This window comes from Bubalus kerabau, chromosome 3 (assembly GCF_029407905.1).
Source record: "Bubalus kerabau isolate K-KA32 ecotype Philippines breed swamp buffalo chromosome 3, PCC_UOA_SB_1v2, whole genome shotgun sequence".
Classification (NCBI taxonomy): Eukaryota; Metazoa; Chordata; class Mammalia; order Artiodactyla; family Bovidae; genus Bubalus; species Bubalus kerabau.
The window spans coordinates 60161732-60179844 of record NC_073626.1 but is presented as its reverse complement, the minus strand read 5'-3'; the positions used below and the strand labels follow the sequence as shown (position 1 = coordinate 60179844).

The 18113-nt window shown below is 37.6% G+C and overlaps 2 protein-coding genes across 8 annotated transcripts in view; one reads left to right on the top strand and one right to left on the bottom strand.

Moving 5' to 3' along the window:
- Positions 1-3521: 3521 nt before the first annotated feature.
- Positions 3522-15686, bottom strand: ORMDL1 (ORMDL sphingolipid biosynthesis regulator 1). Of its 3 annotated transcripts, none has more exons than XM_055571959.1 (4): positions 15552-15686; positions 13803-13983; positions 7828-7979; positions 3522-5046 (listed from the first exon to the last, which is right to left on the bottom strand). In XM_055571959.1, the coding sequence occupies exons 2-4, from the start codon at positions 13974-13976 to the stop codon at positions 4911-4913; spliced, it is 462 nt and encodes a 153-aa protein (XP_055427934.1). In that variant the 5' UTR covers positions 13977-13983; positions 15552-15686; the 3' UTR covers positions 3522-4910. The 3 variants fall into 3 exon arrangements, with proteins under 3 accessions (XP_055427934.1, XP_055427933.1, XP_055427935.1); XM_055571958.1 differs by having other exon boundaries at positions 15514-15649; XM_055571960.1 differs by lacking the exon at positions 3522-5046 and adding an exon at positions 5228-5509 and having other exon boundaries at positions 15514-15649.
- Positions 15687-15709: 23 nt separating this feature from the next.
- The window catches only part of PMS1 (PMS1 homolog 1, mismatch repair system component), a 118418-nt gene continuing 116014 nt past the window's right edge, over positions 15710-18113 (top strand). For 2 of the 5 annotated variants that reach the window (XM_055571951.1, XM_055571953.1), the window contains exon 1: positions 15710-15859. The gene's annotated coding sequence lies outside the window, so the exon portion shown is untranslated. Of the gene's footprint in view, positions 15860-16039; positions 16199-18113 lie in introns of those variants that run through there. The other 3 variants (XM_055571948.1, XM_055571950.1, XM_055571949.1) reach the window with 3 other exon arrangements.

Here is an 18113-nt window from a genome sequence, read left to right as displayed (position 1 = left end):
ACACCCAATTTAAGAGCTAAAGTGTCACCCTTCAGTTAAGCTGTGTACTGTATACCCAAATATTCAGTATTCTAAGTTTGATGTTTATAATTCTTATGTATTCAGTCACTTGTAGCTAAACAAAAACTTTAAAAAATTACGTATTTTTGGCTGTGCTGGCCTCCGTTGCTGCGCGGGCTTTTTTTAGTTGTGCACAGACTTCTCATTGTGATGGCTTTTCTTGTTGTGGACAAGTTTAGTTGCTCTGTCGCATGTAGGATCTTACCAGATCAAGGATTAAACCTGTGTCTTCTGCATTGGCAGGTGGATTTTTTACCAACGAGTCACCAGGGAAGCCCTAAACAAAAACTTTTAAACTCCCCATAACAAACTATCTGCTGAATCATTTTTAACTGGAACTATAATTATGGAGTAAAATAAAAATCTGAGACATCTCACTACTTTTTGACATCAAGCAAAATGAAGGTGTTTATCTGTGCTAGTCTCTTACCTACCTTACTTCTCGGCCCAGTGCTATTCAAAAATTACTTTTTTTTTTTTAACCTAGACCTGTCTTCCCAGTACTGAACTTGTTTACACTTCCAACATCGATGTGTAATATCCATGTAACTGTTTTAGGAATTACACTTTTCTATCCTGTTAGAAAGAATATTAAACTGCATTGGTCTATCCTGGGTTCCTTCATTTGTCTTTTGCATGAGGATATTTTGGAGTTATATTTACTAGTGATATATATTAATAAAGGGCTTCCCTGGTGGTTCAGTGGTAAAGACCTGCCTGCCAATGCAGGAGACACAGGTTTGATCCCTGGGTCAGGAAGATTCCCTGGAGGAGGAAAGGGCAACCCACTCCAGTATTCTTGCTTGGGAAATTCCATGGACAGAGGAGCCTGTCAGGCTATAGTCCATGGGGCTGCAAAGAGTAGGACATGACTGAGCGTGCGCATGCACACACACAGATTAATGTAGGAGACATGAGAAATATATTGCATGAGAAGATTCAACATCAGCTAGACAAGATGAATCAACAGGTTAAAATCCAACAACATGGGGATCTATAGGAATATAGATAAATCCATTAAGTAAGTACATGAAGGGAAAACCATCACTGAACAGCATTGCATGTTGGGACTGGAGATTTTAGTGACCATAAAGTGAATCAGTGATATGTGGCTCTCAAAACAGCTAAAATAATATGCTTCATTAAAAATAAAAAGTATCCAGAGCAAGGGAAGTGGTACTGTTGGAGTGACATCACATCTGTAGTTACCTTAGTGTGATATATAATAAACTGCAACTTAGAGCAGAATTATCAGGACAGTGGGAGAAATTTGAAACCGTATCATAATGGAAAATGGTGAGAGCTCTGGTAGTAGTTGTTCAGTGCTGTTGATAACAGTTTAAAAGTTAAATAGCTGAAAAATTATGTAGACTAAGCATTAAATTTTGGCTAAATGTCAAACAGGTTATAAATTCCATTACAAAAATCCAGCCTTGTATTTTTGTAAGTCCTCCTTTATTAGTGCTAACACAGGACGAACAGAGGCGTGGTGGTCAATGAAAATTGAAGGTAAAGGGTGGGGTTCAATTACATAGCCTCTAAGGTCTTTTCCAACTCTTGGCATCATATAGTTTTATAAGGCTAATTCACACAGATATTAGTTAAGGAGACAGCTATGCCCCTCAAGATCTTTCTAGTTTAACAGACTATAGTGACATAAACCTAACAAATACCATTCTATGCTTAAAAACAAAAATGAAAAATGGGGCAAGTGAAAAGAATACAGGGGTTAACTTTGGACGTTCCAGTGGGAACTCCCATTGGTCAAAGCTGGAGGATTAATAGTGTTATAATGGATTATAAACAAAGAATAAAACATCCATGAGCTCATAATATAAATGACTGAATAAATGGGAGAGAAGGGAAAAATCTTCCTTACAAAAGAATTCCAGTAAATACATGTAGAAGGAATGAGGGAAATAAAAAACCACCATTGGAACTCCAAAGTAATAACTGATGCAGTAAAGAGTCACCAATGCATGCTAAAATTAGTAGCATTTCTGAACTCAGACCTATTTAGAAATTGGTATTATATGTCCTGACTTGAAATTAGGAGCAATTATAGCATAGCAATTGATTTTATTCCAAATAATAGTCATTATAGATTTTGTTTAAAAAAGTTTTATCTTACACTAAACTGTACAAATTTGTGAAATTAGGAAGTTTTCTTATTTACCATTCAACCATTCACCTAGGTGTTAAGGCTAAAAAACTATGAGTTATTTTAGTTCCCTTCCCCCTACTTACTTTCACTGTATCAGTGTTTTGTGGATTTGTACTTGCAAAGTATATCCTGTATTTTACCACTTCTCACCACTGCATCAGCTAATTCCCTAGTCTGAGCTACCTCTTGCCTGTAGTAGCTTTTCACCTGTTCTTCCTGCTTCCCATTCCCTTACAGTTTATTTCCAATATTAGCCAGTGACCTTCGCAGACACACAAGCAAACCACCACAAAAACCTTCTAGATCCCTTTACTCTCCTATGCAAAATGCTCTCATGGCTTTGTCAGGCTTAGAATAAAATTTGCTCTTTACCTTGGTCGACCCCTACCTACTTCTCTGAACTCATCTGCTACCCTTCTTACCCTTGTTGCTTATTACTCCTTTCCAGGCACAGTGACTGTCCTTCAAACATACCACCTCCTTCCTGCCCCAGAGCCTTAGTACCTGCCATCACCAGTACTGGAAAGCCTCTTTCCCCAGAACTTTGTATTGCTTGCTCCTTTACATCAGGAAAGTCTCTGTCTAAGTGTCACATTAGTTAGGATCTTTATGGAAGACTTTTTCTGAGGCAGGCTCCCCTGCCTTTTACTGGTTTATTCCTCCTCTCTGCCCCATGACATTTATCACTATGTAAAATAATATGTATTTGTTTACTCATCTGTTCTCCAACTTGAATGTAAGCACATAGGGGAAAGGACCTGGTTTGTCTTGCTACAAACTGTACCCACAATACCTAAAATAATTCCTACAATGGAGTGGGCCTTCAAATATCTATTGAATAAATATCTTTTAACACTGAAGGGCTAAAGTAGAGGAAACAGCAGAAGGCCTGTATTTAGAGGCAGAATTCTGTCTCTGAAGTCTGTGGAAAAAAATATAAGCCTTTTGAGATAAACTTTAAAATGAAGAAAAATGAAAGAATACTTTTTAGCTGCCTTAATTTTACAAGGGCTTCCCTGGTGGCTCAGATGGTAAAGAATCTGCCTGCAATGTGGGATACCCAGGTTCAATCCCTGGGTTGGGAACATTCCCTGGAGAAGGGAATGGTTACCCACTCCAGTATTCTTGCCTGGAGAATCCCATGGACAGAGGAACCTGATGGGCTATAGTCCATGGGGTCGCAAAAAGTCAGAGACCACTGAGCCACTAACACTTTGACTTTTACAAATTCAGTTGCTTAAAACAAAAAATTTAAGCATAACTTAATGACTGAATTTAGAAAGCTTTTGCAATAACCTTACATCAAAGAAAAATTTTATTTAAGTATAGATTACTGGTTATTTAAAAATACAAACATACAAAGGCATTATCATACAACTGATTTCTAAACTCAATACTTTTAAAATACAAAACAATGATCATTACCCCTAGGAGTCAGTTTGAAACAAACTGACTTTTGAGTTGGTTTTATAATTCTTTTTACTCACTCTTGCTTACAAACGTTACTAGGTTTTTCAGTTTCATTCCGTATCAGAACTTTTTTTTGACATGTTTACTTCTCAAAGTAGTATATAGTTATTTCTTGGAATTAATGTTAGCAACTATAGAAAGCTTCTCTATGTGACAAAAATTCAATATGGTTGCTGCTTTGGAAATCTGAGTTATCTACACTAAGACTCACATATTGAAAGGTAAAATACGAATGGGTAAATGATGGGGGTTGAGAGCAGGAGGACTAAGAAAAGATGATGTTATCTTTTACTGCAGACCTGCTACAAGAAGACTCCATTATTTACTTTATACTATTACTAGAAAAGCAGTTTCTGCCAGGTCACAGGTGGGCTAGGTAGTTGTCCATTTTAATTTTCTTTACTAAAGAATGGCAGACGGCAACAATTAAATTGCTCCACCAAATAAGCAGAGACTTTAAGTTACCATATACTTTAATTATGAAAAATAAATTATTTTCTTAATTGGTTTAGCAGCCTTGTATCTGGAAAGGCAGCAAAACCCACTCTATTCCAAAATTAGAAAGCCAGCTCAGAGACTGCTTCTAAGATGCCTATCTTCTATCATCAATCAGTCATGAAAGTGGACTTTCATGAACTCAGTAATAAATGTAAAAATAAACTCATTTATCAAACAATGTTGAGCCTGCAAAACCAAAAAAGTTCATAAGGTAGGAATTGGTTTGTATAAAACAAAGGATATATATCCTCTTATATAACACAAGAGGAATATGTATGGTAATAAAAACAATTTATAATAAACTTGTAAAGAGATGATTCTGGTTTACATGTAAGTCGGCTTAAACTGACCATGACTGAATGATTGAAAATTTTCTTCTCCGAACATAATGCCCATTCATTATAAGCTAAGCCAGACTTAGTTTCTTATAAATCTCTACTTCCTTGGATTTATCTACTACACCCTTACTTTACAGCCATTTAACTTATAAGCTGGGCCTGCCCAGCCTGCCCATAAAGCCTCTCTTCATAAAGATACCAGATACATTAAACAGAGGCATCTTCCTGTAAGAATCTGCACTTCAAAACAGCCTATGAAGAACTAGCAACTGGCCTTCCAATGTAGCTACCTCTCATTTCACATTATGCAGTTTACTAACCACTCCTTCCTTACAGAAAACTCAGTAGCTGTAAAACTCTTTGTTCCATTTCAAAACATTTCAATACTTATTAATTCCAAAGATCCGAACACCATGTAGCTGTGGCATTTTGGGAATTAGCACACTCAGGAGAGAAGCTGTGTTTAGGATGAAGTGAGTTGTATCATACTTCGTATAGAAACTTGCCAGAAAATATCTGTAGAAACAAAAGTGAAGAATATATATATATATATATATATATAAAATATCTAAAAGTGAAATTGCTTAGAAATCTTTAAATATTAAAAGGTGGGAAAAAGGCCACTGAAATATAAATACCTAAAAGTAGAACCATTTTTTTTTGAGCACTAGAACAAAAGCAAACATTTTAGTTTGGGGGCTTAAATTAATTTTAATTGAGACTGAAAGATTGGTTGAATAGAGGCATATATGCACATTTTGCATTTTTGCAATTGTGTAAAATGTATTTAATGGAAGACAGTTACTACTTAGCATCCTTTAAAGCAGAACGCTTTCAGACTAGGGTTCGTATGCTTCTTGAAACTTTAGGTGTAGTTTTGTATTAATGTGTATATATCTAAAGAGAAGATCCAGATTCAGAGCATCCATCATATTCTCATATGGTTTATTGTGACCCACCAAAAGGTTAAAAGCCACTGCTGTAAAGTTGTGAAAAACAGGGTGTTAGTGCATTAGTACAATTTGTAATAGCATCTGCGAAAGCAAACAAATACTTGATTGCCCTTTTGATGTCCTTTTTTCCATACTGTAGTTGAACAGGTATATAACCAGTATAATTGGCAACTTGAAAGATATTACTGTAAGATTCCAGCTGTTTTTCTATAACTGAACATCTGAGTGTATATATATTCAGGATATCCAATATCTGAGAATTTGTGTTAAGAAGCCTAAGCCACCTTTAAGACCATAAATCATCAATTCAGAATGCCCAAGTTTGACCCAAGGGTACATCAGAATGAAGACACATCAAGAAGCCACCAAAAGAGTATCCTAATATAAAGAGGATGTAAAGACTGTAAACAATAAAGCATTGTACTGTACTTGATACAGAAGGCTGACTAGTTATATTCAAGATTTTTAACTATACAGAAGCTAGGCACACATAAGCCCCACATTATTTAATGGTCAGCCATATTATAATGCAATCTTCAACATGTTATAGATGAGGATACTGAGACTTTCAAGAATATGGCTGAAAGTCAGATAGCTAGAGGGTAGTAGAGCTAAAATACAAATTTAGGGCTCTCTGAATAGCCATCATTCTTGTTATTGCATTGGACTTCCCTGGTGGCTCAGACGGTAAAGCATCTGCCTATTGTGCGAGAGACCCAGATTCAATCCCTGGGTTGGGAAGATTTCCTGGAGAAGGAAATGGCAACCCACTCCAGTATTCTTGCCTGGAAAATCCCATGGACGGAGGAGCCTGGTAGGCTACAGTCCATGGGGTCACAAAGAGTCGGACACGACTGAGCAACTTCACTTTCACTTTGTTAGACCATACATATTTTTCTTTTGATATTATGTCAGGCTAAAATAATTAAAAACTTAAAAAATTTCCTCTTATGTGGAACAAAATCTACATAAGGAAAAAGAAATCTACCACTTTATGATTACTTCATTCTTTTCATTTGAAAATGCCTTCCCTATCTTTAACATCAATGTAACACCTAACCTACCTTAAGTTCCATTTTAAGAGATTCTAATGCCTCGACTCAATAGACATGAGTTTGAGTCAACTCCGGGAGATGGTGAGGGAGAAGCCTGATGTGCTGCAGTCATGGGGTTGTGAAGAGCTGGACGCAATTTGGCAAATGACCAACAACAACGCCTCTAAGAAGTCTTTCCAGTTACTGCAGACCACACTGATTCTATAATGGATATGTAATTATATATATTCTTTGTGACTGGGTGAGTGATTGGGATATATGTGAAACATCTATTGTATGAAAGCATCTGAGTGTAGAATTCAAAGCACTCTATGCACTTATAAATTCTTTGCAGAGATAAAATAATAGAGAAATAATATAAAGTGGCATAAATAAGGGATATATAACTACTACGGAAGTTCAAAGCAGAGCATTTCACTGAAGGTTGGTTGCTAAGGAAAAGACTTCACTGAGATGGTCACAATTTAAATCTTGAAAGAAAAACAAGACAGATAAATTAAAGGAGAAAGCATTTCAGGTGGAAAAAATGACTTTAACTAAGGCATAGAAATAGGATTATACATATTTAAGAAATGCTGCTTAGAAGAGTGTGGCTAGGTGGGAGTTGGTTTAAGGTAAAATATTCACATAAAGGAGAAATAAAGTAGGAACCATTTTGTGGAGGATCCTGAATATCAGATATTAGGAGGAAATCAGATACCAGATATAAGGTTAGATGCTTTACAGATAGATATTATCTCATTCATTTTTTATATCATCAGATTTGAGTTAGGTACCATTGGCTAGAATTTTATTTATGAGCAAACCAAGCAGGCTGAGTGACAGCTACATGATTCAACCCAAGTCTGTCCTACAATGAAAGCCCAACTTCTGTTTTCTCTAAACCATACTGTCTCTCCCCAGGAGTCTGAGCATTCAAATGCAGCAGGTAGTCAGTGAAATTCATCTGAAATCATCTAAATCTTTGTTGAGTGAGATTAATCTGATAGTGGACAACAGAACAAGATTATGTGTTTAGTTTTCTTGCAAGCAGCTTAAGAAAATGAACTAGAATATATCTGACTTGTACATTCTAGAATGTCTTGGCATACTGAGGAACATGTAATGTTGTCTCCATATACGTTTGACTGAAGTGAAAACTGGTTTTAACTGTTAAATTTTGCCTGTATTTTATATTCTCTATGAAGTAACAATTTATAAACAAAATAATGTTTCTATTTCAAATTTAATCTAATAAAAGAATGGCTTCATCTCATCCAGACCTCCTACCTAAAATTTTCACCACTTACAGAATTATTGGAGAAATTGTGAAAAACTTCCGTGAAGATGTAAACTGTACTCCATAGTCCAGTTGTTCCCAATGAGTTAGGAGCCTTGCTTTACCCTGGTCGGGAGTTTCAAAAGGTGTTCCTTTTACTGCATGCAAAAATACATACATCCCCTGAAAAACAAGCAAGGGGGTATAGAGTTAATATCAAATACAAAATGAGTATTTGTCATTAAGCATTAAGATAGTTCCAGACTGTGTCAGACTGCATGATAAACTTAACAGCTCATGTTTTAAGATTTCGTATTATTGTGAAAGACTGGCCAGTTTCTTCATAGTAAAACTAAACTTCTGTGGGCTTATATGGAAATATTATTTGGTGAAAACCACTATAAAGTCCACCAAAAATAACCTGTTCTCATCTCTTATTAAACTGAAAATATATGAAAAGTACCATTAGGGTGGCTTTGCATCATTACATTTAGATTTTCTAATATATTTCCTATTAGGAAATAGGATTACTTTATCTCCAGTGTGTAAGAAAGATTAGAGTGTTATATTGGTAAGTATGATGATATTTATATAATTATAAAAACATACAAATTGGCAAATATTATAATCTGTGTAGGGGAAAATTGTTTGAAAATATTTAACATTAGTCTTTGTCTCAATAGTTCTTTGTCAAGATGTCTGAACAAAGATGGTCTGATGTACTAGGTGTAATGTTTAACACAATCTGCTTTTAAAATCACCACTGTAAGTCAATACTGTGTTTTTAGAAGGTAGTTTTTAAAAATGAAAGTAAAAAAAATTACTAAGAGCCATTCTGGCCAGTGATACGTTTAAGTATCTAATTTTGTGGTTAATTAGGAAAAAAAACAATGTATGCTAGATTTGGTTTCCTGGAGATAACCACTTAGATTTATAGGTAACAGGATTACCATCTAAGGCACTGTAACAGAATAAAGCATATATATTATTGTGGAACAGTTTTACCCAATAAAGTCATGATGTGATTATCATTTTTTTTTAACTTCAACTTTTAATAAATATATGGAAAAAATAGAAAACTTAGTGATTTGAAATTTTATGTTATTATTAATAGGTTAAGACAGCCCTTCTTTAAAGCTTAGTCTACCTACTTCCTAGTTATTCCATTAGGCAGTTTAAAAGTTGTTTACCTGCAATAACACATAAGCAACAGAAGCATGGATTCATGTTCAACTGGATGTAAATCTACAAATGTTTAATAAGTGGCTAAGCAGAATACATCATGAGAAACGCTGAGCTGGAAGAAACACGAGTTGGAATCAAGACTGCCAGGAGAAATATCAATAACCTTAGATATGCAGATGACACCACCTTTATGGCAGAAAGTGAAGAGGAACTAAAAACCCTCTTGATGAAAGTGAAAGAGGAGAGTGAAAAAGTTGGCTTAAAGCTCAACATTCAGAAAATGAAGATCGTGGCATCCGGTCCCATCATGGGAAATAGATGGGGAAACAGTGTCAGACTTTATTTTTGGGGGGTCCAAAATCACTGCAGATGGTGACTGCAGCCATTAAAAGACGCTTACTCCTTGGAAGGAAAGTTATGACCAACCTAGACAGCATATTGAAAAGCAGAGACATTACTTTGCCAACAAAGGTCTGTCTAGTCAAGGCTATGGTTTTTCCAGTAGTCATGTATGGATGTGAGAGTTGGACTGTGAAGAAAGCTGAGCACTGAAGAATTGATGCTTTTGAACTGTGGTGTTAAAGAAGACTCTTGAGAGTCCCTTGGACTGCAAGGAGATCCAACCAGTCCATTCTAAAGGAGATCAGTCCTGGGTGTTCTTTGGAAGGAATGATGCTAAAGCTGAAACTCTAGTACTTTGGCCACCTCATGTGAAGAGTTGACTCACTGGAAAAGACTCTGATACTGGGAGGGATTGGGGGCAGGAGGACAGGAGGAAAAGGGGACGACAGAGGATGAGATGGCTGGATGGTGTCACCGACTCGATGGATATGAGTTTGAGTGAACTCCGGGAGTTGGCGATGGACAGGGAGGGCTGGTGTGCTGCAATTCATGGGGTCGCAAAGAGTTGGACACAACTGAGCAACTGAACTGAATGTGTATAGAACACAGGACCTGTATATGTATATGAAACTGAACAAGACATGTGCAACCCCTTGAGAAAGTTCAATCTTCTGAGATATAAGGAAAAAAAAAGATATGCATAAACAACTACAATGTAGGACAGAAATTTCTGTCAAAGGTATAATGAAATACAGGAAATGCAAAGCAAAAGGCTTGATGGTACCTTGTCAACTACCTTATTCTTGAAGGTTCAGCTCAATGATAATTCCTTAGTGAAGCGTTTCACATTAGCATTAATTAACCTCTTCCCTATGTGCATATATGGAATTTTATTGAAAATAGTTAAAAAAAAAAAGAAAATAGTTTTATTATAGCACAATACATTGTATTGAAGTTATTTATATAATGTTTGTTTTCCCACTAGCCTGAATACCCCAGGAACAGGGACGCATACAAAGCAACTATTAGATACTAAGCCAAGATGACATTAAACCAAGGAATGTTTAATCTGTAAGCACAAGGAAATCACTTTCACATTGGTTTTAAAAGAGAGTATGAAACAGAAATTCTGTGCTTTCAAATTCTCAGGAGAATGTGACCCCCAAAAGTTAAAAATCTCTGCTTTAGACCATATATGTATTAGAAGTTATTGAAGAGAAAAAATAATTCTCTCATTATGTCCTTCAAACCACATGTACTCACCAGGGTCTAGAAGATAATTCAAAGTTTATTTTATGTATTCTTTTTAATGAAAAAAATCTTATCTAACCATTTATCTTTTACTCCATTATTTTTATTAAGTTTTTCTATAAAATTTTAGTGATGATTTATACCCACATTAAAAGAATTAGGGAAATAAGTATGTAGCTCATGATTAGCCCTTAACAAATATTTACTGACTCAAAGTGAAGAGTTTTCTTTCATTTTAAAAGCCAGGATAAGAACTTTGTGAAGTATTAAAACTTGTAAGAGTGAACTGTAGCTCTGAGTAAAACAACTGCTGTAGGTTTCTAGTATATAGTTTATAAAGACAGAGGCCATGTTTTTTCTAACCATGGATAACAATTAGGTCTATTTTTCCATATTAAAAAGCGTGCAGTACATATTTCATACTTTTAATTGGTTTAATGTAGGTTAACATCAAAAGAAATTTACATTTGGCATCATGTAATTGCTACATATATGGCTGGTTAGTCAGGTTTTTAGTATAGAGGACTAAGTTGGAAGTTTACTTCCCTACATGTTCTCAATTACTCATCCTTTGTCCATGGCCATATACTGTGTCTCAGTCTCAGTCAACTAACTTGAAAACATGAAGTGAGCAAATGACTTCTAAAGTTCATTTAATGCATGTGCCACTGGAGAAGGGAAAATTATATGAGAACATACATAATTTATTCAGCAACATTTAAATAGGTCTTTAGAGATATAGAAGTTAAAAAATAGAAAAGAGATAAATTGCTAATTATAAAAGTATGATAAACACATGACAAAAGAATGCAGCATGGGAATTTTGTAGCTTCCTAGAAAAGGTGATACTTGAGAAGTTTCCCTGGACAAGCAGGAATCAGCCAGGCAGAGCAGGAAGGAGGGAGGGGTATTAAAATAGTGGAAGAAGAGCCTAAGTCAAAGCAGAAAGGTAAGAGATGATTTTCATTATTGTGAGACCATAGTTGTGTTTTTGGAGATGTGTTAATATTGGGTCTCTTTCTTGCCTCTGTACTATTTTCAACTAGTTTTGTATGTCACACAAAGAACTTGGCATTTTACTATGAATGCAATAGAATCATTGAAAGACTTAAGAGTGTGTCTTGAACAAACATGAATTTTAAAAATATCACTCTGCCAAACTTGAATGAAGGAAAGTAGAGTATAGGAGCATCAAGGAGACCAAATAGGAGTAATCTACTTGAGCGTAAAAAAGGGCATGAATTATAGCAGTGTCAGTAAGGATCAAGCTGAAGACAGTAAAACAGGACATGGCTTTGACTAAATGGCTGTGGAATATAAAGAAAAAAAAGTTACCCTAAGACTAGTGTGACCATATGTACTAGTTTGCATGGGTAGTCCTGATTTATACTTATTCTCTTAAGGTTGTTATTACTAGAGCTCTCTTTTACTCACAAAACAGTCTTGGTTTGGATGATACATTATATTAATCACTTTATCTTGACATTCAGCTATGTGGCTTGGCTTGCTGTGGAGATAGTGGTGCCTTTAGATTAGATTAAGAACAAAGTCCAGGAACAGATTGTGGTGGATGGCAAGGAATCTATCAGGAGTGAGTGTAATTTATACTTGTTTGGTTTTAAGGTGCAAGGTGATCTGGCAGTATTAACATGGTCATCATCATTTAACAGGTAGAAACTGAAAATACAGATAGATGAAGTAACCTAGGTAGAATACATATCATAATAAAGAAGAAAACCTTGGTAATAGTAATACTTGAGAGGAAAAGAGAAGACTGCAAGAGGAAGTAGTGAAGGAAAGATCCAAAATATATCCAGGAAAAAGCAGTCCCAAGGAAGCCAAAGGAAAAGGGATATGATTAGCATCAAATATTTCAGAGATCACTATTTAAAAATAGTGTTAAACATTCCTTTCAAAGTCTATCATATAAAATAAACTAATTGGACATTCATTTATTTCTACCACATCATCTTTGTCCTTCTCCAGTCAACTTCAAGGCTTCCCAGGTGGGTCAGTGGTAAAGAATCCACCTGCCAATGCAGGAGATGCAGGTTCGATCCCTGGATCAGGAAGATCCCCTTGAGGAGGAAATGGCAACCCACTCCAGTGTTCTTGCCTGGAAAATCCCATGGACAGAGAAGCCTGGTAGGCTACAGACCACCAAGTCACAAGAACTGGACATGAATGAGCATGCACAGCCAACTTCATATACTTTCCAGAAGATTTAAAATAAATCATATTAATTAAAAAAAAAAATCTATTTATCCTACACTTTTCTGTTTTAATGTTCTAAGTTTCTCATTTTGGATATATCTTTAAACAAATACAGAGTTAATCTGGATTCAATTAAAAGTCTCAAATAACTAGATTTCTCCCCTTTCATTCTACTTTAATAGTTTGTTAAAGACAAAAAAAGTCACCATCAGGTTTTTTGTTTTTAAACAGGCAATTTCCAGAGTATTTGGTCTAACCTCTGGTACTTGGTAGAGCTATCACATAATAACAAAAGAGCAATAGTTAACAGAAGAAAGTAAGGTATGATACGTTTTTGAATCATTTAAGACAGATTAAACTCAAAATTTCTACACTGAAACAGAAAAGTATATTTATACAATTTAGAAAGACTTAACAAGGATTTAAGCCAAAGATGTTCATTAGATTCTAGTTAACCAAAAAACATAATTACTTCTGATGCATTCTGGTTAATCAATATAGTAGTCTGAGTTAAAGCATCTTGTAATTTTTGCTAAAATTACTTTTTTCAGATTCTATAAAACCAACAGGAAGAAAAAAAAAGGTCTTACTTATAAAAAGGGTCCAATGTTTAAATATAAAGTGATAGAAAAATATAATCTTATTCGAGATAAGAATTCTTCAAAACTGTCATAGATACAAAAAAATCACTGAACTATACACTTTAACTGGGTGAAGTTTATATAACTCAAATTGTTTAAAAACTAAGTCATGTGTTTTTCTTTTAACATAAAACTTTAAGCTTCTTAAAAAGTTGTTTAAATACACCATCTTAACCATTTTTAAGTGTACAGTTCTATGGTATTAAGTACATTCACAATGTTATGCAACCATTACAACCATCCATCTCCAGAACTTTTCATCTTACAAAACATTACCCATTGAACAGTAACTCCCCATTTTTTTCTCGCCCAGTCTCTGAAAAACCATTAAACCTTAAGGTTTTAAGTGTTTAGTATAAGGCGAAATTCTTACCAGATTATGTATAACATTTGTTAAGGTCCAAGCAACAGGAACACTGAAGAAGGGAATACTGAGTAAAACAATGTGAAGCAAGCCAACTCCCAATGCATATGTCAGCCACATACCACGGCTGTTCATTACACGGGTATTTGGATTCACCTCGCTGTGGGCAACGCCAACATTCATGTTTGCGCTGTAGAAAAGCAATGAAATGAATCAACACTGATGTAACTGGAAACCCAAATATTCCTAATTCTGACATGACAAAATAAGTGTGCTACTGGGATTACTTTTTTTCCCCCTGTTTGATCGTTCTGAAATCGAACAGACCCTCCAAAATATGCTACTTCCACATGCCCAGGAGGTCAATAATTCTTCTTCACATCCGACTCTAAGGTAAGACAGACAAGACTTATTTTTATGCTTCTTGTTGAAAATAAACAGTTAAAATTCCTTTCCTAAAGCTTGTCTTCAAGCATGTTGGTTTTACTAAATGAAACAATGGGCAGGAAAACTCAAAGAGAAAACCTACATTTTCTTATATCATGAGAGCAAAGTGAAAACTCAGGAAGTAAGTTTACCAACAAAATAAACTAATATACAAAAAACCAAAGTTAACCTAAACCAGTCTGTTCTGAGTAGCCAGACTCTTAACACCTAACAATGTATCCATAGAGTGGTCAGAGTTCAAATCACTCCTTCAGGAACACCGAAAATGAGAGGAACATAAAGAGGTGGAAAATTTACATGGTCAAAGGATAAGGTTTCTTTCTCAATCTTGTGATACAATTAGGTTAAAACAAGGAGTCTTTCTTCTGCACATTGTAATTCTAGTCACCGTCCCTAAAATACTGTTTTTTTCTCTTTCCTTCCTCCCTCTCCCCTTTTTTTCTGAGATTCGGGGGGGGGGGGGGGCGTGCTACACTGTATTGGGAACAGCTGAATTAAAAATACACAAACCCTTTCCATTACAGAGTTAGCACTGAGAGAGGAATTTCTCCTAACTCCATCCAACAAGTATTTCCAGAGTACAATGGCCCTCTCCCTCCAAAAATCTTAGGCTTACGGTGATGAAAGTTACACTAAAATCATCAAGTCAGTCTCAAATTTAAACGTGTAACTATGTCTTCCAGTCTAAATATCCACCGTACATAATATATTTTTATACGCCATAAATTGTACTTAGAACGTGCCACCACACAGGGTGCTTTTCCCACTTTCGACAGATTTTTTTTAATGCTCGAAAGACCTTAAAATCTACATCTGAGGCAAAGACTGATCCTACCCCAGGACGGAAAACCTTTCCAAGGAGTCTGCCGCGCCACTTCAGGACTGGCAAACAATGATTTCACAGAGCAAAGAACCCTCTCGGCGCTGCCCTCGCGGATGCAGGGAACCCAGCGACCGCCCGCTACACCGCCAAAGGCAGCCTTCCCCAGTGGCCAGAGCTCCCGGGTAGTGGAAGCTCAGCAAAAGCCGCTGCGCTATCGACAAACCGCCCCGACTCCCCACTCTTTCTTCTCGGAGCTGCACATCCCGTCAGGGCCGGGACGCGACGACGAGGATTTGGGGAGCAAGTCGTGGGGGCCACTTGGCCCGCATCGCCAGACAGGGCGCCGCGGATGAAGCCAAACTCCACCTTTCCCCTCAAGCCGAGGGCCTGCTAGCAGCTCCCACGGCACAGGCAGCATCACAGCCCCTGCGGCCGTTTGTGGCCACTCACCCGCCGCCCCACTCCCGACGGCCGCACAGAAGCAGTACCAGTGCCGCGGAGGCGAAGGCGGCGTCTCCTCAGGCCGGAGGCAAGTGGTCAGCCTCAGCGCCGCGCAGCGCGGCGCGGCTGGCGGAAGCGTTCCTTGCGGAAAGCGCTGCCCGCGGATTGGCTGAGAGCGGCGCCAATCCCACGTTCGCCGGACTGGGCGGGACTGAGGGCGGTGCGCTCCGTGTCTGCCCCGCCCCGCGCGCGCTGTGGGTGAGTCGGGACTCAGCGAGGCCGGGCCCGGGCTCTGGTCGGGACGCTGGCCGGTCCGCTAGTGGATGGTAATTGCCCACTTCGCGCGAGCAAGCAGGTAGTGTCGTGTGGCCAACGGGCATTCACTGTTACATTGTCGTAGGCTCGAGAGCGTCCTCCTCTGACCTCGTCCTGGTCTGGCGCGAGTGCCGGCGGCCGCCAGGGCGCCCCTCCCCCTCGCCACTCGCGGAGCGGGAAGCGGGCGCAGCGGCGCTAGCAGGCGCGCACACGCGGGTAGCGGCCTCCCACCAGCTGCGGGCCTCCTTGGTGTCTGGGCTTTCTTGACTAAACGGTGTCTCAGCCCACTCCTCAGATCCTTGCGAGTGAGGTCTTAAAGTTTGCCAGGCAGAATTTTACCTCCGGACAGCCATAATTCAGCCTGGCTTTGAGTGTGAGGGTAGGCTTCATAATATTGTATGTAGTAGCATCATGCAAGTGGGGCAAGCAAACTTTAAGGTTGACTATGATTTTTACTTATGTCATTCTGGGTCTCTCTACAAGCAGAAGACGGGTACTTGTTTGCTGAGGAAATATGGGTTCCAAGAGTTTATTTTGCCGCTCCCTGTGCGTTGCAGGGAGGCTTGTGGAGACCTTGGTTCCCAGCAAGGGATTGAACCCGGGCCTTGGTAGCGAAGTGAAATCCTAACCACTGGACCGCCTGGTGGTCTCTGATCTTATTCAAGATAAGAGAGGAGAAATAATCAGATTATTTGTAGTTATCTTTGAAGTTGAATTGCATTACCTTGGCAATACACGGAGTTTATTTGTAATGCTGAAATAACTTTCAGTGGGCATTTCAAAATTGGTGTAAGAGAAGGTGGACTATATATATGCGTGGTTACTCATTTGTCAAGTCATGTCCAACCCTTTGTGACCCCATGGACTGTAACCTGCCAGGTTCCTCTGTCCTTGGCGTTTTCCAGGCAATACTGGAGTGGGTTGCCATTTCATTTTCCAGAGCATCTTTCCTAGCCAGGAATTGAACCCGCGTCTCCTGTGTCTCCTGCTTTGGCCGACAGATTCTTTACCACTGAACTACCTGGGAAACCCTATATATATGTGTGTGTGTGTATATATATATATATATATATATATATATATATATATATAGGTTTATGTATGTATGTATATATAGTATTTTTATTGGCCCTATGAAGTTGTTTTTTTCCTTTTAATTATTTCATTGTATTCTCCCTGAAGTTTATCTATGGTTTCTCTGATCTTTGCTTCTTTTTTAGATACATTGTTATCCTTAATTGATTTTCCTGATTATCAGCCCTCTTTTGGGAATGTTTGATTTACCCTTCAGCAAATATGGAAGACTGATTCATGACATTCTTAGACACTCTGTGCTGTGATTCGTAAGCCTGATACCCCTTTTCAAAAGATGCCGGTTGGTACACATTCAGTAGAGTGTTTGTTCCAAAAGTTATGCTAGGGATATAAGATTAATATACAATCTCTGTTCTCAAAGAGCTTTCAGTCAGGAAGGGACAGAAATAGAATACTTAGAATAATCTGTGATGAATTTGGGGTTAGAAATAAGGGAAAAGTGCTCTGGGAGTACAGAGGAAGGAGGGTATAATTTGTTGGGGCAAAGATTGGAGCTGATAAGAAAGGCTTCCTGGAGGAGGTGGTACTTGAACTAAATCTAGAAGTGTGGTTAGAAGTCATTAGTAGAGAAAGGGAACCTTATGTTCTGAGGAAGGAATCAGGATTGCTACATTAAGAGAGACAATGGTATAGTATGACTGGTCTAGTGTGTTATTTGGAGAAGAGTGGGATGAGATTAGAGAGATAGAGGTCCAATTGTTAAGGAGTTTGGATTTAACCTAATAGTTGGAAATCTTTATAAAATTTTAAGTAGGATAGCAACATGATTAAATTATATAAAGCACAGTGTAGGTGGTTGAGATCCCAGGAAAATTAGTAGTTCAGGGGAAAATTGTTAAGAGGCTGAACAGAGGTAGTACCATAGCTTTAGACAGGAAAGAACTAGTTTGAGAGAGATTTAAATAGTAGGATAGATAGGACTGGGTGGCAGGATGTAGAGGGTGAGGAGAATTTCAAGGATGACTCAAGGTTTCTAATTTTGCTTTGTGAGAATGGATGAACATAGCCTTTAGAGTCAAGCATGCCAAGATATGCAGGTGTGCCTCTGTCACTTAATAGCTATGTGATCTTGGAACAAGTTATCAAGCTCTTAAATCTTGTTTGTGATAGAGGAATGACAGTATACATAAACTTGTGAGGATTAATTTTGTATGTATTATATAAAGGAGCTTATGTAAGCTTTTTTTGTTATCAAATAA